The 24,453-nt window shown below is 45.4% G+C and overlaps 1 protein-coding gene across 2 annotated transcripts in view; it reads right to left on the bottom strand.

The window, feature by feature from the left end:
• Window positions 1–24,453, bottom strand: part of MOSPD2 (motile sperm domain containing 2) — a 172,551-nt gene that overhangs the window by 143,229 nt on the left and 4,869 nt on the right. For both annotated transcript variants that reach the window (XM_069761043.1, XM_069761041.1), the window contains exons 2-3: window positions 9,757–9,814; window positions 3,003–3,158 (exon numbers count right to left, since the gene is read on the bottom strand). In XM_069761043.1, coding sequence (XP_069617144.1) covers window positions 3,003–3,158; window positions 9,757–9,814 — 214 coding nt within the window. The remainder of the gene's footprint in view (window positions 1–3,002; window positions 3,159–9,756; window positions 9,815–24,453) is intronic.

Raw genomic sequence — 24,453 nt, 5'->3', positions numbered from 1 at the left:
AGGTAAATTCCCAGCTTGTGAATTGCAGCTTGTCTTCAGAATGAAGAATGTGCGTTTAATGTCAACAGGGAATTTGGCTTTCTCCTGTGAATAGCGAAGCGCAGGAGGCACAAATCAGAAGACTTTAATGTTATAACTCAGCCATTGTCTCTTTACTGTCTGCTAAAATATCGAAATTCTATTACAGGCGCGGCACATCGTTGGCTCGCTGGAGATGAAATCCGACTTCACATTACCATTAAATCAGGTGTGATAAAGTGCCACAATAGAAATGCTGAAGTTTCTGCGCTTCTGACCGTGGGATGAAATATACAATTAAAAATCAATATCGTATATATAAACACGAGACACGGAACGTAAATCCAGACTATTCTATACTATGTATTCATGTGCCGACATGGAGAAAGAAACTATACCGCCACTGCAGAGGAAAAAAGGGTAACAGCTACAGTTAATCGGAGCAAGTCCAACCCTGCAAACACAAGCCCATAGCACTATCCCTCCAGCACCAAGCTTTACTGTAGGCACATTCCCCATGAATTTGCCAAACCTAGACTCGTCCTTCAGATACCAGATAGCAAAGCATGATCCATCACGGCACAGAACACGTTTCCACTGCTCCAGAGACCAGTGGTGGTAGCTGTACATCACTTGATGTGGCGCATTGTATTGTTGTATTGCGCTTGGTGATGTAAGGCTTGAATGCAGCTGATTGGTAGCCATGGTTACCAATCTCATGAAGTTCCGGTTGCAGTTAATGCCATAGCAGATTTTAAGGTTGGTTTATCAAAAGTTTTACACCAGAAAACTGGCACAAAATCAGTCGATCAGTCCAAATTGGCAGCGCCGGGGTGGGACAGGGGCGTATTTATTCAAAAAAACTGATGTTTTGTACACCAAAAATGCTACTCCAGAAATGAAGAAAGAAATGCAGCACTCTATCAACGGTCGGAAATTCAAAAGCTCCAAGATAATCCAGTATGTGGTGTTCTGCCCATCTTAAAGGGAACCTGTCACCCCCAAAATCGCGGGTGAGGTAAGCTCACCGTCATCAGGGGCTTATCTACAGCATTCTGTAATGCTGTAGATAAGCCCCCGATGTTACCTGAAAGAGGAGAAAAAGACGTTATATTATACTCACGCAGGGGCGGTCCCGCTGCTGGTCAGGTCGGATGGGCGTCTCTGGTCCGCTCCGGCGCCTCCCATCTTCATTACAAGACGTCCTCTTCTGATCTTCAGCCACGGCTCCGGCGCAGGCGTACTTTGCTCTGCCCTGTTGAGGGCAGAGGATAGTACTGCAGTGCGCAGGCGCCGGAAAGGTCAGAGGCCCGGCGCCTGCGCACTGCAGTACTTTGTCTGCCCTCAACAGGGCAGAGCAAAGTACGCCTGTGCCGGAGCCGTGGCTGAAGATCAGAAGAGGACGTCTTGTAATGAAGATGGGAGGCGCCGCAGCGGACCAGAGACGCCCATCCGACCTGACCAGCAGCGGGACCGCCCCTGCGTGAGTATAATATAACGTCTTTTTCTCCTCTTTCAGGTAACATCGGGGGCTTATCTACAGCATTACAGAATGCTGCAGATAAGCCCCTGATGACGGTGAGCTTACCTCACCCGCGAATTTCAGGGTGACAGGTTCCCTTTAATGTGCAGAAAGTTAATTATCTTGTTATTCAAGTTGTGGCCACTGGAGGTCATCAGTTGCCTACTTTTCATGTTGTTTACCAACCTTTCCCTCCTAGAGCAATGTCTTCTGGGTCAGTCCCGCCCACATTCTTCTTGTGAAGACAAGCTTCAGTAGCCATTTTCCTCTGGTCTGAACAGAGGCACACGTGCTCCTGTCTCGCTTACTTTCTTACCCCTGTCCTAACGGATCTCGGTACGTTTATAAAGGTTTAATGCATCTTTGTTTGTGTTAGTATTTAAGCCTTATGCAGCTCCTATAGTCAGATATAGTTAGGCAGATGTGCTTTGCAGCTTGCAGTTAGGTTAATGTGTACTCTGCATTTAGATAGATGCATTCTTGTATAGAATAGGGCAGTGCTGTTAGAATTACTGTGTAATGCACTCTGTATAATTCTTGCTGTAATGTCCCAGTTATGTGATTGCACCCTGTATGTGCATATACTGAAATGCTGTTATTCTTTACAGTTTTTCACCAGTCATCCACTATGATTATTCACTGAACATCCACCTTGTACATCAACATCATTCACTATTCGATCATCTACTATGAATACTGTCCACCATTGTTGTTCAACGTTATAGTTTTGGTTATCATCACCCTAATAAATAAGACTTAAGCATCAACACAGTCTGTTTACTGGGATGTGGATGAAGGTTTAGCCGTATGTTGGAATCCACACAGCATCCTACGTGGAGGAAGATAGAACATGTGGTGATAGACAGGCTCCAAATCCCAGGTAAAAAAAAAAAAAGTAAAACAAAATTTACTCTGCCATAAAAAAGGTAACAACGTTTCGACCTATCGAAAAGGTCTGTACCAGGTCGCTCGATAATGACCTTTTTGACAGGTTGAAACGTTGGTACCTTTTATATGGCAGAATAAATTTTGTTTTACTTTTTCAACTGGGACTGGAAACATGCTACTCCAGTTGGTGACTGGAGTAGCATTTCTGGCTTGATGCAGAAGCCGCTTACAGAAAGATAGTAATCGCAGAGCCATTTATGTCAAAGAGAAAGATGGTCTGCTATATAATTCTACTGCGCAGCCTGAATCAGACTAACACTTCTGGGCATCATTTTGCCAAGGAACAACTCTTTGTAAGCCAATTTCCTGGGAAAACCGGTCCAATAGCAAGAACATTATACATTTCCATCATGCCTATAATTGAGCTATATTACTCAATGATGGACGCAAGTATCATTTAGGTAGAGCATCACCAGTGTCTAATTAGTAATGTCCAAGAAAAATGTCAAAACTATGTGTATGAGATCATAAACCCAATGAGTGTCTATCGTGGCTAGGTATGTGACCAGCTCACCATTAATGTTTATTTCTTTTCTCCATCTGAAGCTTTCATCAATCATCTTCAGTGCATCGTCTGCCACGTTGTGCCTCATCAGAAGATAGCTCTCCACCCAGGCGTCGTCCATCTGTAGCCGATCCACATCGCGGGAATCGTATTTACTGGAATGGTCTGCAATGGAAACAAAAGGTTTATACATATATACATGTCTGCCACATGACACCTACACCGGCCATTACAACACATCGGCCAGAAGTTGGACCTTAATCGATCAGCTGATCGCTGGATAGGCTTCTTCCTAAAAAGGGGTCAGGAGGCGACACCTTTAACTGGAATAGGACATCAGAAAAAGACCCATTATTCAAATAGGGAGTAAACTTTCAATTGCTTTGCTTTATTTTTAAATAGCTTTGTCCGTCATGGAAAGTTCTGAAACTTTGCAAATCACTAAATTAAGGAATGGTCTTCATCACTGTAAAAAAAAAACAATATTGTAAATGGCTTCCAGATCCCTTTCTTTCTATTGATGGTCTATTTGTCTGTCTTCAGCTGCATTGATGATAACACTACCATAATTCAATTGGAGTACTGATGCTGGCAGTGAAAGGGTCAGTTCTGCACCCGTGTCCTCCTCTGTGTCTTGTGCTTAGCAGCATCCCATCCCTAAAGTTAAAGAAGCACTCCTCCTCCTCCGCCCATCAAAATGGTTATCCTCTTAGTATATTGCAGTCATCATACTATATAGCACTGTGTACTTACAATTGCTCATTTTGCCTTTCTACCCAATACTTCTTCTCTTTTCCATTAGGTCTATGACATCACGTGATTAAAAACTGCCTAGCTGACTCCTTCTAAGCTCTATGTAGACACAGAAGGTCAATTTTCCCAGTATGAGTCATGAGTCATCACTACAAAAGTCAATTTCTTTTACAGAAATTAAGAAATTCCTTAATAAATTGATTTGCAAAGATTCATAACTTTACATGTTGCAAACGTAAAAAAAAAATATATATTTTCTCTTTAAATCTGATGTTTATGTTACTATCATTTTTTAATAATTTTTTTAATCAATTAAAAAAAAAATAAATCTAACTAATCGGCCTAATATTACTTCCTGCTCTTTACATGTAGGAAAAAACTAGGAGAAGAAAGAGAGCGCAGGGGGTTACGCTCACCTGATTTAGTTGTGTATACACAACAACATTTCTAGAATTTATAAATCCAGCTGCTGGAGATCCAACGGATCATCAGACCGGGATTACACAGATATGGAGGATTTGCGGATAATCTGTGCTGCTGGTATCACATCTGATAGATCCAAGTGCAGGCAGAAAGTATTTGCGGGCTTTCTTTATTCAGTCGACGCGTTTCGAGGTACTATAGACTTCTTCATCAGGACAAGAAAAACCTTTGAGTTTGAGTCAAGAGCGAAGAACAGAGGCCAAGACACAAAAGAGAAAATACGCCCGCTATACGGTGGTGAGAATTAGCCTATATTCTTGGGCTATGTCATCAGTATCAGGTCGGCGGTGGTCCGACAGTCAGCACCCCAACTTTTCAGCAGTTCTTCGGTCAGGCGGCAGCCAAAACACAACAGCTCCTTGCACCACATAGTGGCCATTACTGGGTACTGCCGATCACTGTATAAATGCCTAAAGAGATGGACTACAGGAAGGGGACACAGGTCTTATCCATCGGCTCCTTTTCTCCTGCCTTCTAAGTTACATACATGCATAACATAGAGGGGGGTTTTCATTGGGCAAAGCAGGAGCAATGAATGCTGAGAAGGGAAGGAAAGGAAGTTGCAGCACCAATAGTGCTGGTAGAATGAAGCTAAAAAGGAACCATACACCGAAAAGTGTGGATTGTAAGTTAGCATAAGAATTAAGACTGTTTCTGGACAAATATTAGACTGATATGTGTAAAAGCAGTTTTAACCTGTTGTAGGGCTTGAGGCCAGGAAGACCATGCTTTTCTACAAGTTGTGTCTGTAAGGGCAGGGACACTTTAAAGGAAGTTTGTCACCACAAAAATGCAAAGCGACTAATGATTTGCTATGATAAATTCACTTTGATCCATATGCAAATAAGGGCTCGTCAGTGCCGGTTTGGCATGGCCAAAGGCTCGGGGTGCACTCTTACACTATTCCATTAGCATACAGTGAGCGCTCCCTAAACGCACAGCCTGTTCCTGCACACTAACACTGTAGGAGCGAATTGCGGGCACATAGGATCTGATATCTGGCTCCTCACTGAATCCGCTCGCTCACTAAGCTTCTGGATGTAACGAGTGGCATCAACAGACTGTGCCCAGACCTGCACTGAGAGCGGCAGCCCCGACACTGTGTGCCCACCGCTGGGCTCCGCCATGTCAGTAAGCATGCACAGGAACAGGGCTTGGAGTTTAGAAAGCCATCCTATCAAGACCAGGGCCAATGCTGGATATACAAATCATGGGGCGTAACAGTGCCCCAAGCCACACCAAGGGTGCACCGAAGTGCCCTCATCTGCGCATGGAATAAAGGTGAATTTACCTGCAACTACAACACTAAAATGTAGATTACTGGCATGAGTCCTACAGGGGCGAACTCCCCTTTACAAATGTCTAAGGAGCTGAATATGCATTAAAGGCATGAAATACTCCCTTTAAGTCCTCGTGCTCTTTTTTCTTTTATTTTGACATTTCTATAAAATTTGTTGTTTCCTTTCCTTCAACACTACCTGTCTGTATGGAGTCCACTTGTAAGTATAATTCTTACATGCATCAGTTGAATTGCAGTAAACGTAGGACACAAAATGCAGGAAACGCAATAAACCTGTTACACCTGTAACGGGACTATAAAAACAAGAGCTAACAACGACTGAGCAAACTACTTGTGGGCTATACAAATCTGTACATTAAAGCTGAGGCTTCTGGGGATATCTAGCCCGATAGGTAGTGATCCGAGAGGTGTCATGTCCTCCCATAACTAGCCCGATAGGTAGTGACCCGAGAGGTGTCATGTCCTCCCATAGCTAGCCCGATAGGTAGTGACCCGAGAGGTGTCATGTCCTCCCATAACTAGCCCGATAAGTAGTGACCCGAGAGGTGTCATGTCCTCCCATAGCTAGCCCGATAGGTAGTGTCATGTCCTCCCAACACACTTGTAATGGGAAATCTGTAATGGAGATACCAGGAGTACGGATATAAGAAGTTACTCACACTGCTATCCACCCTGTTTGTCTGATGTAATACTGGAGATACCTGGGGTGCCGAGGTAAGAAGAGGCTGCTCACACTGCTGTCCACTATGTCTATCTGATCTAATACTGGAGATACCAGAGGTGTTGAGGTAAGAACAGGCCGCTCACACTGCTGTCCACTATGTCTATCTGATCTAATACTGGAGATACTAGAGGTGTTGAGGTAAGAACAGGCTGCAAACACTGCTGTCCCCATGTCTATCTGATCCAATATTGGAGATACCTGAGGTGTTGAGGTAAGAACAGGCCGCTCACACTGCTGTCCACCATGTCTATCTGATCTAATATTGGAGATACCTGAGGTGTTGAGGTAAGAACAGGCTGCTCACACTGCTGTCCACCGTGTCTATCTGATCTAATATTGGAGATACCTGAGGTGTTGAGGTAAGAACAGGCTGCTCACACTGCTGTCCACTATGCCTATCTGATCTAATATTGGAGATACCAGAGGTGTTGAGGTAAGAACAGGCTGCTCACACTGCTGTCCACCGTGTCTATCTGATCTAATATTGGAGATACCTGAGGTGTTGAGGTAAGAACAGGCTGCTCACACTGCTGTCCACCGTGTCTATCTGATCTAATATTGGAGATACCTGAGGTGTTGAGGTAAGAACAGGCTGCTCACACTGCTGTCCACCGTGTCTATCTGATCTAATATTGGAGATACCTGAGGTGTTGAGGTAAGAACAGGCTGCTCACACTGCTGTCCACTATGCCTATCTGATCTAATATTGGAGATACCAGAGGTGTTGAGGTAAGAACAGGCTGCTCGCACTGCTGTCCACTGTGTCTATCTGATCTAATACTGGAGATATCAGGGGTGCTGAGGTGAGAAGAGGCTGCTCACACTGCTGTCCACAATACCTGATGTAATACTGGATATACCAGAAGTAGTGAGGAAAGAAGAGGCTGCTAACACTGATATACACTGTCTTTCTGACCTAATGGCTACTATTTTAATTTTATAATGATTAGGTCCTTAAAGTAAATAATAAGAGATTTGGTAATTAAAGATATATTGTATAGAAATGTATTTATAAGGGCATTTCTTAAAATTATTGCTGTTTTCTACTTCTGGTGAACCTCTAGAAGTGCAGAAAAATAACTTCACAAGATATTGTACAGAACAGTTTTAAATGTTCTATTATTTCCGGTCATTTTTGAGTAGCGCTTGTTTCATTCCCCTCCCCTCTTGAAAATTAATTATGCAAACAATTTGTAAGGACCCTAGACACATTTCTGTGGGAGTTCTCCGTGGTCCATGAATACAGACTGATGGGGAGCTTGCTTCAGGTTTTGTTTGTTTTTTTCTAATTTATAGGTTTAGTTTTCCAGTAATCATTGAAGCAGTAGAATACTGAATGCCATGATAATTACTACAAACTGATTTTAAGGCCGGATTTTAACATTCTCTATGTAATTATTATTTTTAGGCTAATAAAGGAATACATCGCCGATTACTGCAATATAATGAGCTCTGAGCAAATTTGTTTCTAAATAATGAGATAAACCAAACAACTAAAGATATAAAGCTTTAAAAGCATTAGCCGAATCTGGTGATAGAGATGGAGTGGACAGAAAACACTCTCAAGAAGAGATAAAAGGGAGCGCCTGATTTCAGACATTATCTATCCAGGTCACACTAAAATAGATCTGTTGCATAGTTACAATTGCATATTAAAATATTTTTCTTTCTATTTAGGTTACGTTTAATAGGTCATTAGGGACAAAACAAACACAACACCACTGACACAAATAATACACATCCTAAGCCAAGCAAAATAGGGACAGATAAAACCGCACAGGACTAAAATAAAAGAGAAGGAATAGGAAAAAAGAAGATGGGAAACAAGGAAGAAGAACAGCAAAATTGGCAAAAGAGGCAAAAGAAAAGGGGAAGCAGAACAGAGATAATGGAGACAAAAGAGCAGAGGAAGACAAATAAGAAATCAGTGGCTCCTGGTAATGTCACATTATACTGTGCAGAGATACAGGGCCGACATCCGAGGTAGTGGACAATCCCTTTAATTTATGCATTTTCTATTTAACATATGAATCTTTTTCTAATCATTTTTCGGTACGGCTATTCAAAGTTTGGATTATTTACAGCGGTGAAAAAGCGCTAACGATCTTTTTTCCATGATACATCCAAACCTTTAAAGGGAACCCGTCACCCCCCCCCCCCCCAGGCGTTTGTAACTAAAAGAGCCAGCTTGTGCAGCACTAATGCTGCATTCTGACAAGGTGGCTCTTTTAGGCTGTGTGCACACGCTGCGGATTTTGCTGCAGATCCGCAACGGATTTGGCCGCTGCGGATCCGCAGCAATTTTCCCAAAGTTTACAGTACAATGTAAACCTGTGGGAAAAAAAAAAACGCTGTGCACATGCTGCGGAAAAAGCAGCGCGGAAACGCTGCGGATTATTTTCTGCAGCATGTCAATTGTTTGTGCCGATTCCGCAGCGGGTTTCAACCAGCACCAATAGGAAAGTGCTGGTGAAAACCCGTAGAAGAATCCGCAAGAAAATCCGCAGTGAAAACCGCAGTGGTTTTGCACTGCGGATTTTCCATCCTACTCACTGGGTACACCGCTCTGCTCCTCCCAGTGTTAGATCGTCTCGCTGAGCTGCCTCGTGCAACACTTCTACATTGTCCTGTTGCTAGAGTCTCCTCCTGGCTATAAGGAGGCGCGGCCAGACTTTCCAGGAGTTTATTCCACTGGGGGCTACAGAGTTTTGCTACCCTGGCCTATCCCCAGCCAGCAGTGAATATATAAGGCAGCACCTCCCTCCACACCTTGCCTTATCTTAGGTCACAGTTGCAGTTGATACTAGATCTCTGTCAAGGTGCTTTATTGTTTTGTCTCTTATACTACTAATCTGGCTAGTTTACTCATTCTTTGTATTCTGAACCAGTGCGTCCGCCCCAAACTCATACTTTCTGATCATGTCTTGGTCTTCGCCCTTAATGCTTTGAATTGTGCTGGTGACCAATAAGTCACCTGCTGCAGGTCTGGGAGGGACACCTGGTGACTATCCTAACAGCTCAACACTATCCTCACCAAAAGAGACTCTAGTAGAGACCAGGTAGTCACTTAGTTAGCCTCCGGCCAGTGGCGCAGTGGGATTCACACTCACTGCCGTCATACTGTCAGCTCTATTCCTCGCCCAGCGCCGCCTTCTCCTGCTGCTTGACTGACACCCTCTATGATGTTTGACTTGAGGCAAAGGAGCAATCAGTAAAGCAGGAGGCAGCAAATAGAGCTGGAGTGACAGAGGCTTCAGATCTACACACAGTTCTGCAGCCTCATTTGCCTTTCAATTCAATCGCTGATTTCTCAGTAATGGAGGAACTGACCGGTCACGTAAAGCTATCGCTGGACTTGTCTTTGAAATGTTACCAACATTCTAGAAGAGGATCGATGAGGGATGAGAGCCAGAAGCACGATATGTAGGCATCTTTAAATGGTGAGACAAGAACATAGTGACATGTAATATGTGCATTCATGACCGGACGCATTATCTACAGACCTTGGATATATTCTTGTGTAAATCTCCTCCGCGTCTCATGAATTAATTTCTCCTTCTCCTGTTGAGAACAAAAAAAGAATGCATAAACCGTCACTAAGAATACAACTAAAAGAGTCATGAAACAAGTGCAAAAAAGCCATGCTAGTCGCATACAATTGTCTTCCATGTCCCGATTATGTCGTAGAATATATAGAAATTGTTCGGTAAATGCAGTACACTGAATAACTGCGAGTCTCAAGGTGACACCTAGAAAGAAGGTTTCTACAGTCTGATGTAAGTAAGTAGCACATACTGTAGTCCCCAAGTATCAGCGCCATGCTGACCACCGGCTGCCAATGTACTGGACAATACATGGAGGAGGTGTGGAACCAGCCCCCCACCGCTGCGAGGGGGGATAGTTAGAGGCCAAATTGTAATATACACTGAGACATGAGGGAGACAACGTTGGGTTGTGATTTTGCAATTGATGGTCACTGGGGTCATGTTGTGGCCGTTACAAAAAAAATTCCAACCATGATTTTTGGCATATGTTGCAAACAACTCTGTCCCCTTAGGCCTTGTTTACACGCAGCATTTTTCCTTTCTGCAGAAAAGATACTGCATTTATCAATGTCAGCAATTTCTGAAATCTCTTACACACACTTTTGTTTCTTTTTTCCTGACTGCACTTGATCACTGCAGCATTTTGTAAATTTGCAGCAAGTCGATTCTTTCTGTGTTTTTAAAGCGTCTTTTTCACCGATAGAAAGCAATGATAAAGTGACACAGCACACTGGTTTTGCTGCTTTTTCTGCAGCGTTTTTGGTTAATAAAACTAAGGTTATTAAACATGTACTGTAAACAAATCACACATGTAATCTGAAACTAAAAAAATCCAGTGACAAGAAACAAAACCTGCGTTTTGAACGTTACAAAAACACTGTGTGAACATAGCCTTAGACCAGTGTTTCCCAAACTCCAGGCCTCACAGCACACAACAGGTCCTGTTTTCAGGATTTCCTTACTATTGCAGAGGTGATGGAATCATCATCAACGCATCAGGAATTCTCTCACCTATGCAAGACTATGGAAATCCTGAAAACATGACATGTGGGGGGTCGTGAGGACTGGAGTTTGGGAAACACTGCCTTAGACCTTCGTGTTAGTAGGGCTTGGAAAATTGAGAAATTTTACTGTTGAGTTTTTCGAGGGATCAACACATCTTGGGGGTTCTCATAGCCTCCTTCTAGCAAAACAAAACTGTATTACAGGGGTGGGGAACCTACGACACGCAGATTACCAGGGACAGCAATGCTCGGGACCAGCGGCCCTTTAATTGCAATTTACAGTGCAAGCACAGCGTGTTCGTTTCACTACAGAATGCTGCGGTGCGTGCAGTGAAGGACGTTTTTTGTGTTGGAGTCAGCACGCTTATGCCCCAGCGTCTCCCGTGATGGGTATGCCCCAGCGTCTCCTGTTGTGATGGGTATGCCCCAGCGTCTCCAGTTGTGATGGGTATGCCCCAGCGTCTCCAGTTGTGATGGGTATGCCCCAGCGTCTCCTGTTGTGATGGGTATGCCCCAGCGTCTCCTGTTGTGATGGGTATGCCCCAGCGTCTCCAGTTGTGATGGGTATGCCCCAGCGTCTCCAGTTGTGATGGGTATGCCCCAGCGTCTCCAGTTGTGATGGGTATGCCCCAGCGTCTCCAGTTGTGATGGGTATGCCCCAGCGTCTCCAGTTGTGATGGGTATGCCCCAGCGTCTCCAGTTGTGATGGGTATGCCCCAGCGTCTCCTGTTGTGATGGGTCTGCCCCAGCGTCTCCCGTGATGGGTCTGCCCCAGCATCTCCCGTGATGGGTCTGCCCCAGCATCTCCCGTGATGGGTCTGCCCCAGCATCTCCCGTGATGGGTCTGCCCCAGCATCTCCCGTGATGGGTCTGCCCCAGCATCTCCCGTGATGGGTCTGCCCCAGCATCTCCCGTGATGGGTCTGCCCCAGCATCTCCCGTGATGGGTCTGCCCCAGCATCTCCCGTGATGGGTCTGCCCCAGCATCTCCCGTGATGTGTCTGCCCCAGCATCTCCTGTGATGTGTATGCCTCAGCGTCTCCTGCGGCACCAATTGACCCACAGTAGAAATTTGCAAATGGCACAACAGCAGTCAGCCATGGCCATGCATGAGGTATCAGGGTCTGGGCCAGAATTTACAGCTTTGAATTGAAGTTTCAATGAGGACCTGGTGGTTAAGGGAGCGATGTAAGCCTTCTTAGCTGGGAGTCCTGATACCTCATGCAACACTGCAAATTTTTTATTTTTTTTCCAGCCACACTCAGATGTCACAAACATCAGTTTCATACAGTACTATTTGTAGAAAAATGTAAGGAAAGTAACACAGGTAGCTGACAAAGTAAGTGCAGGCCTGCCTGTCTGTGAGCCCTAACCTTACAGTGGCAACCCTGCGAGATCAATGTATCACACTGAAAACTGCACTATTGCCCAGTCTGCAAATGGAGTGCAAAAGTCATTGGAGATCCATGACTTGTTCATTTTGATGAAAGTTAGGCGGTCTACACTTTCAGGGGACAGCCGGATGCGCTTATCCATCAGGACTCCACCAGCAGCGCTGAAGACACGTCCTGAGAGAACGCTGGCTGACAGGCATGACAAAACATCCAAGGCATGACAGGTAAGTTCAGGCCACTCTTCCATTTTTGAAGACCAAAATGCAAAATGGACCCAAACCCTCCTGATAGCATTGATACGGAGCTCCAGATATTCCTGCATCATCCTCTCCAGTGATTCACAACGTGTCAGACTTGTATTCCGCACAGGTTGGTCTAAAAAAAATTTGTGAAATGACTCACAGAAATTGCTTATGCCAGTTACACTGCTGCTTTTGCTAATGTTTTTGCGATCACTATCCTCTTCATCTTCTGACTGTTGTGCATTTATCACCTTGTCCTCCTCCAGCTATTCCTTGGCTTCTGCATCTTCACTAATAGTTTGCCTCGTACCATGAGCCCCCCTCAATCACTGTAAGCCACCCTCCCATGGCATCAGCCTGTGCGACGACAGTCTGGAAATTTGAGATATTGTTATCCCTTCCATATCCTCCTCTGCTTCCACCTCTTCCTCTGGGACCACCACCTCCTCATGCGCTCCAGCATGTAGATGACCGAAATAGTAATGCTGATGATGGCATAATCAGCGGTAACCATCTTAGTAGCCATTTCAAAACTGTGCAGAAGGTGAAGAGGTCTTTCATCTGTGCCCAATCCACAAGCGTGATTTGCACCACTTCCATACTGTCTTGGCCCAGGCTATGCAAAAGGACATACTGCCCCAGGGTTCGTCGCGGCAGCAACATGCGCAGAGTGGAATTTCACTGTGTAGTAACATCGCAAATCAAACAGTTAACCAGTAGGCGAAAGACCTCTGCAGCAATGCAAGCCGATGATCTGATCGTCAGAAGTGAGCACACAGCGACCATGCTTTCTGCAGCAGCGCATCCAGGACGGATAGTTGGGGAAAGATTGCTGTACCACCAAGTTGAGGATGTGAGCCATGCAAGGCATGTTTGTGAGGTTGCCCCAGGCATAGGGCCGCCGCCAGGTTTGCACCGTTATAACACACAGTCTTACGTAGCTCCAGGAGACAGCCATTGCTCTAACTTGGCCTGGATAGCTACAATCACACAGCTTAAAAGTTGCGGACAATCTCCAATGCATATTAATTTGAACACTGCCGATTGCGGTGAGCCCTGGCTGTGCAGTTCGGAGGTGGGGGGGGGGGGATTCTATCTGCACTGTTGGAATGCGTGCCTGATTAAGGGATAGGTTAAAGGCGCAGGTGGAGGCCCTAGAAGAGGTGATGGAGCCAGCAGCAGTAGAGGAAGTGTTAGATACAGAGGCTTGCCCCACAAGTCTTGGGGATTCAAAGACTTGTGGAGCAGCGCCTTGCCACCTGCACCCACAACCACCAGAGTAACCCAGCTCCCAGTCAGTGAGGTGTAATGCCCCTGACAATGTTTGCTCATCCAGGTGTCAGTAGTGAAATGCACCCTGGCAGACATAAATTTTTCAGGGAACAAGCGATGTCTGCGACATGTTGAAGTACCACAGGCATAGCTTTCCTAGAGAAATAATGTCAACTGGGCGACTGCCATCAACTTTCTGAAGCTGTCTGATTCCATCAGGCAGGAAGGCAGCATTTCAACTGCCAACAGATGGGAGATGTTGGAGTTCAAGCTCTTAGCTTCGGCATGTGTAGGATACATCCTTTTGCGTGACCCTTTTGATAAACCTGCCACGCGAAACGCACGTCAAGGGGTCAGCGGAGAGACGTGTGGACACTACCATTGATGATGGGTAAGCAGGACTAAGCTATTGTGGCATGGGAGCCTGGCAGGATTCATGTACTGGCACTCCTATGATTATTTATTAGCCTTTGCTCACTATGCAGGTCACATATTATTGTTTGTATCGGAGTCTAGTCCCGTTCTTGCTTACCTCTGGGTACTTGGGTCCCATCTTCTCCCTGCTGTATCAGCATGTTTCCTTGGTTATTTTCCTCTCTGTAGTTTGATGCTATATGCATCTTATTTTTTGTCTTTACTTTGATTTAATAAAATGACTTATTTCTAATATCCTTTGGTGGTTTTCTGTACTGGCCGAATTGTTAGGAGTTGCTTATTTTGACTATTGTTCAAAAGATTGGAGATGTTGGAGTTCAAGCTCTTAGCTTTTGGCATGTGTAGGAGGATGCATCCTGTTGCGTGACCACAACTGCGGGACCGAGGGTTGGCTGCTGTGCTGTGAGAGGGTGGAGTACAGAGAACAAGATAAACTGCGGGACTGTGAGGTGCAGGCGGAGATGTTATGGTGGATTGACAAAGATGTGTTCTGCTAAGTGACACAAAAACAGCAGTCATGTCTACTTCCATAAAAGCAGACGGGCTCTCATTCACCCCCGACTGTAGGGGTAAACAAGTGGAGTTTCTGCGGCCGGAGAGCTGTGTGAGAAGACGTGGCATGGTGAGGAGGAAGAAGCAGCAGATGTGGTTGATGGGATGGCTGTTGGTTGGCGAGACCCGCTAGACTGCATTTTAGCGCAGTGAGATTCTCACACTAAGGCATGTTGATTGTGAATGTGTCGGTTCATGAATGTAGTTGTCAAATGATTGCAATTTTTGCCTCTACTGAGTTTTTTTTTTTTTTGCAAATTTGGCAGATAACACAAAATTGCAGTTTCAAGAAAGACCCAGGCTAGGCAACCCTTACTGCCCCTACGGACTGCCCACTCGTAACTGGAGCTGGCCACCGCCACAGTTGGGGTTGAGTATGCAGTGCTTGTCATGTTTGCATCACTTAGTTTCTGTGTGAAGTCGCAACGTCACCTCCTCATCTTCCTCCTCTCCTGAGCTACTCAGCTGCAGACCTCTGGGTTCACACCAAGTGGTATCTAAAACCTCATAGTCATCCTCTCTGTTCTCACAATCCTCACCCTGAGAGTCACCTTCCTCCTATTCCTGACCTGACACCACAGTAGAGTCCGCGTGCGCCTCTGGTATAGGAGCCTCATCAGGACTACCTTCAACCCTAGTTTTTAACGTCTGGTGATGAGGTTCAGGATTCTGCTCAGACTCTACTTTGTCCGGCCCTGGATCCAACATGAAAAAATGTTGGGCATCAGTGCTGCGCATGCTTTCCTCTTCTGGATTCTGTGAATCTTCAGAGCAGACCTATGATGCCCATGAAATAGAATGTGTGAACAGCTCTGCAGAAAGGCCCATCTGTGGCTCCCCACAGTCAGTTGGGAGTTTGGAAATTTGTGATGGTGGCAAACTAGTGTGATTGGGGTGCCACCTCTGAGGATTGTACTGAGTGTGATATTAAGGTGGAGGAAGAGAGGCCACTTGATGCAGCGCTTGCCATCCACTGAAGCAAATGCCCTTTCTGGCCCTCGTCCACAAGGTGTACCACTGTGTGGCTGCCAAAGAAAGGGATTGTAGTAGCCCATCCAGTAACAGATGTGGTCAGTGGTCTTTCGATAGGACGAAACGGTGTTTGTTCAGTTGAGCTTTCATTAACATTAACTCCTAACCCACTACACGTTGAACAGCAAGCCTATTCTTCCTTCCACCACGACCTCGCTTTTCCCCCCACTTATGTTGTATGTACCCTTACTCTCTTGTAACCTGCTGTTTCACACCCTTAGGCCCACAGCTGTCAATCACCTGTCAATAAATGAACAATTACTATTTTTTTCTTAGATAGTGTGCCTGAACAACATTGATACCTAACGATTTTTAAGTGGAAATCTGGCCTTCTGATTTGCCACTGAATCACAGTTTTATCACAAACGATTTGGAGTAGCAAGTGGGACTTCCTGAGAATGACACAGGATCCTATGTAGCTAACTGACAAGTTCACAGTCAGCACTATCAGCTTCTCTGCACCGTGACACTGAGAAAATGGAGCCAGCAAAACAAGATGTCCGCTTTTTATATGGCCAAGGGCAGCCAATCACAGAAGACCTTATGTCATTATTTTGTGGATGGTTTCGGCACCCTGATTGGCTGCTGGAATGTGCACACAAAGTTAAGGGAAAAAGTGTGCCGTTCCTCTAACCTCCCCACAGCCCTCCCCTCATCAAACACGTCCCTCCGTCCTCCCCGCACATCATACAGCACCACTATCCTAGCCAAAGTTATAATACAAGCATTAGGAGAAACACGATGACTTACTGAACTGTGACCCAATTTTGCCGACTTTGGGTAAAAATGCTCGTGAACACGAATCCAAATGTGCTGCGTTCGTGTCGAATTTGAGATTGGCGAAGGTTTTCCGAATGAGTTTGCTCATCTCTAGTTAAGAGCCACCCGCAGATCATGATGATTTCAGGATTTCCTGAATATTCAATACTAATGAAATCCTGAAAACATGGTGTGTTGGGGGCTCCCGAGGACTGGCGTTGGGGAGCTGACCTTTCACCGCTAGCAGCTGCTGAAAATAACACTACATGGTTTACAGCTCAGCAGATCTGCATTTATGCCAAAGGTTACCACTTGTCCCTAGAAATTTCAGTTCCTGAACAGGAGCTTATTTCTCAGAACTGACTGTGCAACAAGACTCCGAGAAGTTTATTCTTACATTAATATAGATATAAAAAAAATAAACACACTCCGTGTCCATCTGAACATACTATGGAAAGCAAGCAAACATCATAAAAAAGGAGAGCAGCACATGAACACGAATACACAAAATATAACAATCTAAATATAACAAAGCAAACATCCATACAAGTCAAAAGCAATAAAAAAAAAAGGAAATTAACGTGCTAATGCACTAAACAATTAAAGGGGTTGTCCAGTGCAAACAAGTTGTTGCCTATCCATGGGGTAAGTGACAACGTGTGGATTGGTGGTTGACCAGCAGCTCGGACCCGCACCAACTGGCAGCTTGGAGAATTTTTATTAGTGACGGGGCATTTTTATCTCCGCTTCAAAAATTAAGCAGTAGGTTGGATGCCCGACTGCTGCTCCATTCATGGGACATGTTAGGTACTAAAATGACACCCACAGCAACTGGTGAAAGGCGTCATCATCACTATGTAAAAAGGATTCAGAAAATGAAATATACCGTAGTTAAAAATCAGGCATTTGTGTTTCGGTAAGAGATTACAGCAGTTTCATTATCATCAGAGTCAGGATTACACCATCACAGCTGATAACACAGGATCCACCAATCAGAATATGCAATGTCACAGCATCGGGATCCATGGTTACGACCATTAACAACAACTGTCACTAGATGAGTGGTCGTAACCATGGATACCTAAGCTACTGCAATGCCCCGCACATGGTGTAAGCGACACGGCTAATCAGAAGGACTATACTATATTTCTAATTGGAGTGGCCACCGGCCGCAGGTGCTCATGTGCGGAGCTTGGCCGTCTACTTGTAGTGTCCGGGGCTTGTTACTGCACATCCACCTGCTATTGAATAGAAGGCGGGTGTGAAGTACCCTGCGGCGGTCACTACAAGTAGACGGCCAAGCTCCAAAAGTAAGTGCTTCAGGCTGGTGGCCACTGTTACTGATAACAGCTGATCGGCGGGGTGTGGGGTATCGGACCCCGACCGATCAGACATTGATGCCCTATCTTGAGGATAGGGCATCAATGTAAAAGTAGTAGACAGCCTCTTTAGGGAAAATCGCAAAAATAAATTACAACGGACCTCAGCGCACCCCACAACCTCTCTGCCTAGGCTTCGTATAGTGGTGTACCTGATTTTGTTTCATCAAAAACTGATGGCAATATATTTCCTGTAAAACAGGATGATACCGCGCTAAAGGGAAATGTCTGTGCTGAGGAATCTATATACCAATAGGTGGAGTATACAAAAGTTGCCCCTATTAATAAACTCCCCGCTGAGTCCCTGCTACATGTGATGGGAAAAAAGTGGAAGGATAAGTGCACTGTGATAAATACTATGCTGAGCACAACGTGGTACCAGAGGTGTTGGCACTAAACAATACGAGTCTGACTCACCGAGGTCTGATGATAGACGTAGTGCCAGAGGTACCGAGGATCCGAGCGCCTGGAACGTGAGTCCAGCACATGAGACGCTGCTCCTGAGGAACAGGTACCGGGCGAGGAAGCCAGCGCCAGGTGGCAGCAGCCAAACAGGAAGGCGGTGAGTCGGCGTACCCTTCATCAGGTACCCTGATGAAGAAGGACTGCGTTCCTTCGAAACGCGTCGGTTGTCTGCTTGGTCCCAGTGTTGCTCCACGCTTTTTGTGACGTCACACAGTGAGCGTTCCCGTCGGCCATTTTTTTTTTTTTTTTTTTGCTTCACTGTCTCCAGGGAGGCCACCGGCCGGGGCGTTCCTGGTTTCCACGCCGACTCACCGCCTTCCTGTTTGGCTGCTGCCACCTGGCGCTGGCTTCCTCGCCCGGTACCTGTTCCTCAGGAGCAGCGTCTCATGTGCTGGACTCACGTACCAGGCGCTCGGATCCTCGGTACCTCTGGCACTACGTCTATCATCAGACCTCGGTGAGTCAGACTCGTCTTGGTTAGTGCCAACACCTCTGGTACCACGTTGTGCTCAGCATAGTATTTATCACAGTGCACTTATCCTTCCACTTTTTTCCCATCACATGTAGCAGGGACTCAGCGGGGAGTTTATTAATAGGGGCAACTTTTGTATACTCCACCTATTGGTATATAGATTCCTCAGCACAGACATTTCCCTTTAGCGCGGTATCATCCTGTTTTACTAATATTGTTTACTTTCATTGACAGCCCTGGCATCTGGCTGTTTTGATACCAGCAGCAAAGGGTATCTTTTCTATTGGTAGCGCTGGTGTTTTCCTTTGTAATATATTTCCTGTGTTTTTTCACTTTCTCAGTGTTTGTATAGATTACAAAATTGCTGCATAAAGGCTGAAAAAATTGACATGCTGTAGATTTCAAAAAGCAGCAGTTTTCCAATTCAGATTTTGCTTGTGCTGTAAAAAGCAGCTTTTAGGTTGTATAAAAAAATGCTGCAAAAACACAACGTGTGAACAAAGCCCAACAGCATCCTGATCAAGCCCAAAAGTCTCAGCCTGGGTAAAGAGAAGAAAAGTGTCAGCAGCAGCAGTGTCAGTGCGCTCTGTAACTTCTGGAATCCAGCAATGTTGGTTTAGTCTGGGGTGACTGGCGTGTGCGGGGCACTGTCACTGTGCGGAAAATCCAAGCACCACGTAACCTCGAATAACATCAGTGAACCAGATAAACCTGGCACAACATGTGGGCACTGCTTAATTCCCCTGGTAACCAGATTAAAGTCCAGATCGCAGGCACAATGGTGCGGCATCAGGGGACGGACAAGAACTGAAGGTCATGGACATTCAGATTCACAGCGACTGATCCATGACACGTTGTACACAAATCTCAGCTGGACGTAGTAACGGGAACGGGGCTCTACACACGGCACCATTACATGTAATCCGAGGGGATGTGCGAGGAGAAAGGCGCCCATCATCCTGAATACACCATCTGGAGAGAAGCCCCTAAGCAGACGTCATCCTCAGGGGACACTGGAGACTCTGCTACTACTGAACTATCACTGCCACTGCCAGGGGCTGTGTGGTGAAACCAAGTCATCATGCCAACAGGATAGACAATAACGTGCTGATTGATAGGGGTCCGACCGCTGGGACTGCACCGAGCGGAAGAACAAGGAACTTTAATCCCCAATAGAATGGAGTGGCAGTGCGCTCGCTCTACCGTCCATCCATTCATTCCCAATTGCAGCCCCACCGAGAATGAATGGATGGGTGGTTGAGCATCCAACATTTTGTCATAGGGATTAAAGTTCTCTAATCTGCTGATTGGTGCAGGACCTGGCGTACAGACACCCACCAATTAGCATGTAATCACAGACACCCACCAATCAGCATGTAATCACCTAACCTGAGGATAGGTGATAACTTGCTTTCACTGCACAACCCCTTTAAGGCTATGCGCACACACAGCCTGTGCACCTTTACTACAGTATATGTTAGGAGTAGTTCCCATCGTATACCGTAACATCGCCGTAGACCCCCAATTACCAGGGAGAAGCCAAAAGTGTGTTCTTTCAGCCTCCATCTGGCGGACATGTATGCCATCTGTAAGTCTGCCCAGCACTTTCCTATTCAGTGGCCATTACAAAGAAAAGTCTACCACGCCATCCACATTTCATTACAATGGCTTCCTATAGAAACGGATCCTCGGTGTCGTCCTGACAGCGGCCGTACACATCAAAGTGCATGCGTCCAACAGTGTGCACAGGCCTAGTGTGGACTGAGCCTTAGGGCAGGTGCAGATGAGCGTATTTGTTGTCCGAGTGTGATCCGACAAAACATCGAATCGCACTCGGACCAATGTAATTCTATGGGGCCGTGCACATAGAATGCACAGAGCTAGCAAAAGGGAAAAAAATAAATAAAATTGCTACATGCCCGAGTCTGATGAGATATTTGGATAGAACTCGGCCGTGCAAGTCAGTGAGTGCATGGAACTAATCAGACTGCACTCGGATGACATCTGAGTGCAGTCTTATTTCAGAATGGAGAAGATGGAGACATTTTTTGTCCATCTTCTCCTTGCCCAAAAGAATCTGATCACACTCCGACCACACTATCGGCCCTATTCTTTCAGATGAGAGAATCTACAGCCGTCCGCCCCAGCCCTTACACTGTGAAGACTAGCCCTGCCCAGCTTCTTCTCTAGTGAACTTCCAATCAACACATGTGGGAAAAACATGTCTATTATTTTAGTATTAGATACTCAGAAGTTACAGCCAAAGCTCAGGTTTGGTGATTGCGGTTTTCCCTCCTTTTAATGAAAGCTGGATAAAGCAAAATGACATTTTTACTATCCATTTCTAGAAAGTTCATTGATAAACAACAGGCAGTATGGCTGAAGTTAGATTGTAAGCCCATGAGGCCAGCGTCCTCTCCTCTCCGGACCAGTCTTTCAATGGTAGTCTATTCTATATGTATATGAACCCTCTTCACATGTACAGCACCGTGGAATGAATAACAAAATAATTATAATTTACTGTCGTTACTTTGGCAAAAACTGACTGCCTCAAACCCCTCCCCCCCAAAAAACGAAAGATGAAGATGCCAAAACCTCTTTATGTAAAACAGACAGCCTCAATAAACTTATCGCTACTACGTTAACTTTTAGGTTGTTTTCCATTTGACCATTTTACATTTTTGATTAAACTATTTTTTTTTAAAATGGAAAGGAAAAAGAAAAATGCAATTCTCATCACAGCAGGTCTAAAACTATATTTAAAGGGAACCTGTCACCTGAATTTGGCGGGACTGGTTTTGGGTCATATGGGCGGAGTTTTCGGGTGTTTGATTCACCCTTTCCTTACTCGCTGGCTGCATGCTGGCTGCAATATTGGATTGAAGTTCATTCTCTGTCCTCCGTAGTACATGCCTGCACAAGGCAAGATTGCACTGTGCAGGCGTGTACTACGGAGGACAGAGAATGAACTTCAATCCAATATTGCAGCCAGCATGCAGCCAGCAGGTAAGGAAAGGGTGAATCAAACACCCGAAAACTCCGCCCATATGACCCAAAACCAGTCCCGCCAAATTCAGGTGACAGAGTCCCTTTAACAACTCAAACTGCTAAAATTATCACGCAGATCTATAGTACCTGATGAGACTGGTGTACTTACTTTGAAAAATCCAGGAAAAAAGGAGGTAAGGTAGAAGGAGGTGAAAGTTGCACTACGAGCAGAGATTTCACATACTGCCCGCCAAAAGCAACAGATGTGAATATCTCTGCACTGAAGTGACGCAGTGCCAAAAAAAAAAAAAAAAAAAGCGGCAGAATCAGGAAAGGAAATACTGTACAAGGTATATAACTTATTTTCTTGGAGCAAGTGACGAGTCTTCTTTAAGAGTTAATTGAAACATGTGAAACCCAAACTAATTAAAAATAGAACGGAAACAGATGACTTTTTTTAGTCAAGAAAAATAACATTCTATTGGTTTATTCAATTATCATTATGGTTTGCAGACATTTACGGGTTAAAGAGCTCTTCCTATCTCAGATACACATGGCATATCCATGGGACGCATGCCCCACCTGATAAACTGCCCCCATCCCAGGAATGGGGCCTCCTCTCATGCCCCCGTGAAAGAAGAGGCAGCTCCATATTGTGGCACTCTCCAATCATTTCTAGGAGAGTTCCTAAAATGGCCAAGCAAACGTGCACAGATATTATCAGAACTTTTACAAAAGTATATACACCCTGAATTTATTAAGGCTTGGGTTGAGGTTTGGAAACATGTAAGGAATAATTAATTTTTTACATTGCCATTGTGTACGGGTTAATTTATTGTATATGTTATATGCAGATCGGGTGAGAGTGATAAGTTTAGACTCTTCACTGTATATGGATGGGCAACCAGTGCAATGGCTGGCACAAGGTGGAGACACCGGTGTAGCAGCTGGACAGAAATATGATCCGGTCTACTGAATTCAGGATGGATTGGGGAGACCGATTAGCAGAGAGCTGCAGGGTCCAGAAGGAATCAGACCAACAGTAAAAGGTTTTGCAGAGTAAAAAGGTTAAGAAAAAAAGGAGGATCTCTAGAAACGTTTTTAACGTGCAGGCAGCATGAGCGAGCGATTGGATATAAGGAAAAATCTGTGTGAAATACAACTCTAAGACAGCTAAGTGTGTTGCTTGGGAATTATGGTAAAACCACACAAGGAAATGGCAATGTTGGGTTTAGGAAGATTAGTGGAGGGTTGACATACAGGGAGAAGTGTATAATTGGGTGTCATCAGCAGAGAGATGGTACTGAGAAAAATCTGCTGATGGTTTGTCCAATAGGGGCGGTATACAAAGAGAATAGGGGTGACCTAAGGCTACTTTCACACTGGCGTTTTTTTGAATATGTCGCAATGCGTCATTTAGGGGGAAAAACGCATCCTGCAAAGTTGTTTGCAGGATGCGTTTTTGCCCCATAGAGTAACATTACCGACGCATTGCGAAGTATTGACACACGTCGCAACCGTCGTGCGACGGTTGCGCCGTGTTGTGGCGGACCGCCGGGAGCAAAAAATGTTAAATGTAACGTTTTTTTGCTGCCGACGGACTGCTTTTTCCGACCGCGCATGCGCGGCCGGAACTCCGCCCACCACCCCGCATCTCACAATGGGGCAGTGGATGCGCCGGAGAAATGCATCCGCTGCACCCGTTGTGCGGCGCATCAAACGCTAGCGTCGGGATCTCGGCCTGACGCAATGCGACGGGCCGAATCCGACGCTAGTGTGAAAGTAGTCTTAGACTGAACCCTAAGGAACCCCAACAGTAAAGAGAAGAGGAGCCAGCAAAAGATACAGTGAAGGAGCGGTCAGATAGGAAGGAGGAGAATCAGGAGAGAATGGTGTCCCTGGGCCCGATAGAGCGGAGCATAGTGAGGAGGAGCTGGTGGTCCACAGTGTTGAATGCTGATTGTCCTGGATCTAAAAGTGCAGCTACTGGGAAAAAAAAACTTTTTTTTCTCTAGGCAGCCTCCGGCTTTCAGTCGCTGCTCAGTACATAGTGAGCAGAAGTTGTAATGACAACTCTACGCTGATCAGCGGCAAAGCAAACTGTCAGTCACTGTCCTGGGGATTGGTTCCAGCCGCCACTCACTGCATACTGACCGATGACTGAAAACACAGCTCCATGTCTGCACATCATCATCATCATCATCCCCATTGGGGCTCACAATCTAGATTCCCTATCAGTATGTCTATTGAATGTAAGAAAAAACCAACAGAAACACGAGAACATACAAACCAAGGCGGTGGAGTTGGTATAAAATTGAGCGTCTCTTAAAATATATAATCATTGGGTACAGTAGTGCAATGCAGGATGGGCTGTAAATGTTTTCATAAGAATTTGGGAAAGTCATGAAATGTCCTACAAATGTCTGTTCTGTTCCTGATCCGGGCTTTTAGTTGAGATGAATCTGTGCTGCACTTTATGCACATGCTTGGTAGTGACCAGTGCTGTGGAGTCATAGATGAGATGAATCTGTGCTACACTTTATGCACATGCTCAGTAGTGACCAGTGCTGTAGAGTTGGGGGTCCGGGACATCGAGGAGTTGGAGGTTTGTCTTACCGAATCCACAGCTTTGATACAATCTCCGTGCAGATGATGTCCTTGG

The sequence above is a fragment of the Ranitomeya imitator genome, chromosome 3 (genome assembly GCF_032444005.1).
Source record: "Ranitomeya imitator isolate aRanImi1 chromosome 3, aRanImi1.pri, whole genome shotgun sequence".
NCBI lineage: Eukaryota > Metazoa > Chordata > Amphibia > Anura > Dendrobatidae > Ranitomeya > Ranitomeya imitator.
Note: the sequence above shows the minus strand (reverse complement) of the source record. Positions and strands in the feature narration are given on the sequence as shown.